The 5,031-nt window shown below is 51.7% G+C and overlaps 2 protein-coding genes across 2 annotated transcripts; both read left to right on the plus strand.

Annotated features, from left to right (window-relative positions):
- The first annotated feature begins 1,286 nt into the window (after window positions 1–1,286).
- Window positions 1,287–2,580, plus strand: LOC101766498 (cysteine-rich repeat secretory protein 55). Its single transcript, XM_004984688.3, has 2 exons — window positions 1,287–1,681; window positions 1,776–2,580. The coding sequence occupies exons 1-2, from the start codon at window positions 1,338–1,340 to the stop codon at window positions 2,227–2,229; spliced, it is 798 nt and encodes a 265-aa protein (XP_004984745.1). The 5' UTR covers window positions 1,287–1,337; the 3' UTR covers window positions 2,230–2,580.
- Window positions 2,581–4,126: 1,546 nt separating this feature from the next.
- On the plus strand, window positions 4,127–5,031 carry LOC101766089 (uncharacterized protein Mb0911c). Its single transcript, XM_004984687.3, has 2 exons — window positions 4,127–4,346; window positions 4,460–5,031. The coding sequence occupies exons 1-2, from the start codon at window positions 4,213–4,215 to the stop codon at window positions 4,746–4,748; spliced, it is 423 nt and encodes a 140-aa protein (XP_004984744.1). The 5' UTR covers window positions 4,127–4,212; the 3' UTR covers window positions 4,749–5,031.

Consider the following 5,031-nt stretch of genomic DNA (forward strand, 5'->3'; position numbering starts at 1 on the left):
CTGTCTGATCCTGACGAATATGCTGTTCTGCATGAGCTCCTCCGTCGTGCCTTGTGCGTGGATGAGTGGAACTCCACACGAACGACTTCGAGAACAGAGGATTGGTGGACCGTGCATGCACTCACGAGGCGTCTGCTCTTCTTCCTTTTCGGCCTTCTCATGGTGCCAGATTTCCATGCAGTATACAGTTAAAATGTGCAATTGGTTTAGGTAACTTGCCACTACCTATCATCCACATTGCGATTCACTCGAGTAAATTGCAACTTGCGCGCGGTACAACATGTTAAAAGGGCTACTTGGGGAGTACATGAATTTTGTAGGAACAATTTACCTTGTATACAAGTGTATAAAAAAGAGAGTGAATAGCATATTTTTTTAGACTCAAGAGTTGGTTTGGTACAGCTCCAGCCCTAAGCTCAAGAAATTCTTTGAGCTGTAGGCACATTAAAGGTGCGTCCAGAGCTGATACTCTGCTGATTTCAGCAAGACCTAAAAGGTTAGGAGCTGAAAAAAAAGTAGCTTCTACTGATTTTGTGAAGTGATTCTCCATCCTGATTTTAAGAGTTTATGCTAGAGAATCAAGAGAATCACTTTTAGCCCTAGAATCACTTATTTTAGAGAATCAACTCCCATAAATAATCAGAATCAGATGGAGCTCGATCCTAAAAGTACTCCTATTTAGTTAAGCAGTTTTGTTTTTGGATCAGCGCGTATGTGTTAAAACACTTTGTTTGATATATAATAAACTCCAAATAATATATGGGATTTCAGAACTAAGGTTGTGTCAAACAAGATCTAACTCCCGAAACCTACTGTCTCTTTTCGAACTCTAAGGAGCTAGAATGTCAAAATTCAGGGAGCTTTCATCTCTGAACTGCGATGGGCTACTGCTCCAGAAAATGAAGGGCTCGTCCAACTCCAAGCCATAATGCAAGCCCAAGTCAACGAGTCATAACATGCATCGCGCCGATCGAGCCGCCAATGCAAGCCAGCTAGCTCGCAATGTCTGCAAGTGCCAAGTGCCCGTCTTGACATGCCCACCCGTGGACCAGCAGCTGACTCAGCGGTCAGCATTCGGACTGCAACGCTGCATGCATACAGGCAACGGTCTCAACTCTCAAGTCTAAACTCTCATGCTAATGTAATAACGTCCACATCAAAATGGCACGCAACCAAGAAAACAGTCAAACAACGGCAGCAACCAGCAAGCGCCTCTGCTACCCTATCCGCTCTCTCCCTCGCTCTATATAAGCTCCAACCATCCTTCACAAGTGGAGCCACACAAATCGCTTGCATTTATCTTAAAAAGATAGCAAACATTTGAGCTTTAGACACACATGGAGTTCAGCACGATGCGCCGCTCATGCGTGCTACTTGTCTCCTTGGCCCTGCTCCCTGTGCTGGGGATGGCCGCCGACTCCATCGGCAGCTACTGCGCCGGTAATAGCTACGCCGGCAACAACAAGGCCGTGGCCAGCATCAACTCCGTCCTCGCCGACCTCGTCGCCACGGCCTCCACCGGCGGCTACGCCACGTCCACCGCCGGCAAGGGCAACAACGTCATCTACGGCCTCGCGCAATGCCGCGGCGACGTCTCCGCCGGCGACTGCGCGGCCTGCCTCGCCGACGCCGCCAAGCAGCTCCCCGCCACCTGCAGCTACAGCTCCGACGCAAGAATATGGTATGCCAATGCCGCGTATACATTCTGAGTTTCTGACATGAACCTGCGAGTCTGTGACCACTGCTTAGATATATATATTCGCACGTGCGTGCAGGTACGACTACTGCTTCATGCGGTACGAGAACGCCAACTTCATCGGGCAGGCGGACACGGACGCCGGCGTGATCCTGGTGAACGTGCAAGGGATGGACAACGCCAAGGCGTTCGAGAAGGCGGTGGGGAAGGTGGTCGGGAAGGCGGCGGCGCAGGCGTCGGCATCGGGGAGCGGCGGGCTCGGGCGGGACAAGGACCAGTACACGGCGTTCGTGACCATCTACGGGCTGGCGCAGTGCACGCGGGACCTGGCGCCGCTGGCGTGCGCGCAGTGCCTGTCCACGGCGGTGTCCCGGTTCGGCGACTACTGCCGCGCGCAGCAGGGGTGCCAGATCAACTACAGCAGCTGCAGGGTGCGCTACGAGATCTACCCATTCTACTTCCCTCTCGCCGGCAACGCCGGCCGCGCCACCACCGACATGACCAAGAACACCAAGATCGTCGTGCACCCTTGATGCATTTGTCTGTGCAACAATTAGCGCGCATCATGATGTGCATGCGTGCGTGCAAGCATATACACACTTAAGTAGAAAGTCCCTAAGAATGAAGTGATTTGGTGTTGGATAAGGCTATAAAGAATAGCCTTTGCGTGTGTAACTGGGAATAAACATGTGCTACATACTGCTAAGCAGTTTAAGTACACGTCTGCGTCAAAGCAGTAATATTGGTAAGTTAGTTACATCCAGTGGCCCCGAAGTGTTATGTTTCGGTCGACACGGATGATTCGGTATGTGGATCACTCTCTGTTTGCTTCTTGATCAACTATGTACATGTGTTCCCGAGAAGATTTTTCAGGACGATCCGTAGCGACAAACAGTTCATTGCAAATCTGCTATGTTCTGGGCATCTGAGTTTTCTTCCCCATAAATTTCCCATATGTAAAAATGGTGTTTCCTCCTTAGTTTTCTAACTCAAAATAGGAGTGTGGAGAAAAGAAAATAGCACAAAATTAGGGCATCCCTCCTTCCGAAATGTAGTTTGATTGAATTGTATCTTAAGTTAAACTCTACTAACTTTGACAAAGTGGTCAATAGAAAAAATATATTAATATCTACTATGCACTAAATAAGATATATTTTATAATGGATTTAACAAAACCATTGGATGTTGCAGATGATGTTGCATTTTTCTGCAACGGACAAACTAAAACAATTCACATTTTGAAACTTAGGGAGCACTGTTTTCATACCAGAGCGGAGCTGGCTCGTACCATTGGATATTCATGTGTCATAAAATTTTGCAAATCGTACCTAGAAAAAACTATTAATGGATGTTGTTGATCTGTTGTGTCCGAATTGAGCTTAGCTCAGCTGGTAACGCGTTATTCTTTTAGTGGTAGGCGATGTGCTTGTTGACAGCGAGGTGCTAGTGATGACTTCGTCAATCTCGAGGATTTGCCGGCTCAGTCTTTCAGCGGTGCTCATAGGGGTAGAGTTACGTGTGTGTATTCGCAGGAACGAGTGTGCGTACGTGTATGTGAGTGTCTGCGTCTGTACTATGTGATTCAAAAAAAAAGTTGACATGTTGTGTGGTGGGGGGTTTTCAGGGATGGTGTTTTCGGCAGGCACAAGGCCTCGATTTGTTGGTGCCTACTGAGACGAACCGCACACTGCATGAATGCAGTGCGTTTGAATCCGAAGCAGCTGCAGAATGATGTAGCCTGGACTAAGAGTCAACTTCTGTAATGCAGCGCACTGTTCGCTATGGGGTCACCATGCAATGGGAACGTCTCTATCTTCATGATGAATTGCCTGTCCAAACCGTCGGCGCTGTGCAGTCAAGCGTGGAAAAGTGGACAAGGGAGAATTTTCCTAACCTCGGTACAAATTGATGCCGATTGTATATAGGGCGCGCGGGATGGAGTGACTGGCGCCAAACTGACGTGATATACCTAACGAACATTCAAAGTTAGGGACGATCCGATCGAATTGTATGCTGCATGGCCAATCTCAACGGTCATCCAATCCAATGCAAGCCAATCTTGCAGCCGCCCGCTTCTTCCACCGACAAACAAACAGGAGGACCACCTCAGTCGGCAAGGCGGCAAATCATCAATTCCAGGGCCTATAGAATTTTCCATGATGACCCAATACGTGAGAGGCCCGATCGACTCGCCAGCCCAATAACATCAAGACATTTTATGCTCGGCTACACCACCAACCAACCAACCGGGCCCTTCGTCTGTGACTGGCTTTGTGCCACCGCCTAGCGTAGACAGACGTGGAAGCAAGCGAGCATATCACCACTTGCATGCGTGCCACCTCTGACGGCCGTGGAACGCGGCCGGCCGCCGGCCCGCGCGCACAAAAGGGCAGAGCAGGGTCGACGCCTAGAGGCCCAAGACCACAGAGCTATGCGACACGTACGCGCGCACCGCTGAATTCCAAGCAGCAGTTGCCCAAGTAACGTAGGAGCGCGGGGAAGGAAGGAGCAACGCCATGGCCTCCGGCGACGCGAGCCCTGACGCTAAGTACGCCTACACCATCGTGTACGTCACGGACGTGGAGAAGGCGGCCGCCTTCTACGCCGCCGCCTTCGGCTACGCCGTCCGCCGCCTCGACCAGTCCCACAAGTACGCCTCTTTGATCGCGTTCCATCCCCGTTCCTGGTTCCTGAATGCGCGCTGGCTATAGCCTCTGCGGACGACGCTCAATAATCTGCTGCCTTTTTTTGTCTGGTTTGCAGGTGGGCGGAGCTGGAGAGCGGGGCGACGACGATCGCGTTCACGCCGCTGCACCAGCGGGAGACGGATGGGCTGTCGGGGCAGGTGCAGCTGCCGGACGCGACCGCCGCGCGGGGCCCCGTCGAGATCTGCTTCGTCTACGCGGACGTCGACGCGGCGTACAGGCGCGCCGTCGAGCACGGGGCGACGCCCGTGAGCGCGCCGGAGCAGAAGCCCTGGGGGCAGAAGTCCGGCTTCGTGCGGGACATGGACGGGAACGTCGTGCGCATCGGGAGCCACGTCCGCGAGTGATCTCGGGCTCTCGCTCCGCCCCGGGCGATCCGTCGGTTCCGGTCAGCTGCTTCCTGCTGCGTGGCATGCGTATGGCCTATGGCGGCATGGATGCGGAGGTTTAATCGGTGTCGACGTGTCGTGTACATGGCTTATTATAGAACAATAATAATAATAAATTAAATCGTGTAGGGAGCTCTAGTCGTGGAGCTAGGTGTATATGTGTGCAGACCAGTGTACAAGGCTAGTAGCAAAATAAACGTGATCTCGATCGCCAGTGGCTAGTGGTCATACGGGTATCAGA

This window comes from Setaria italica, chromosome IX (genome assembly GCF_000263155.2).
Source record: "Setaria italica strain Yugu1 chromosome IX, Setaria_italica_v2.0, whole genome shotgun sequence".
Lineage (NCBI taxonomy): Eukaryota > Viridiplantae > Streptophyta > Magnoliopsida > Poales > Poaceae > Setaria > Setaria italica.

What these genes read in the sequence shown, in the direction of transcription:
- LOC101766498 (XM_004984688.3), top strand. Translation starts at nt 1,338, where the DNA reads ATGGAGTTCAGCACGATGCGCCGCTCATGCGTGCTACTTGTCTCCTTG. An exon ending in AGCTCCGACGCAAGAATATG is followed by an intron (nt 1,682 to 1,775) that starts GTATGCCAATGC and finishes ACGTGCGTGCAG; the next exon opens with GTACGACTACTGCTTCATGC.
- LOC101766089 (XM_004984687.3), top strand. Translation starts at nt 4,213, where the DNA reads ATGGCCTCCGGCGACGCGAGCCCTGACGCTAAGTACGCCTACACCATC. An exon ending in CGCCTCGACCAGTCCCACAA is followed by an intron (nt 4,347 to 4,459) that starts GTACGCCTCTTT and finishes TCTGGTTTGCAG; the next exon opens with GTGGGCGGAGCTGGAGAGCG.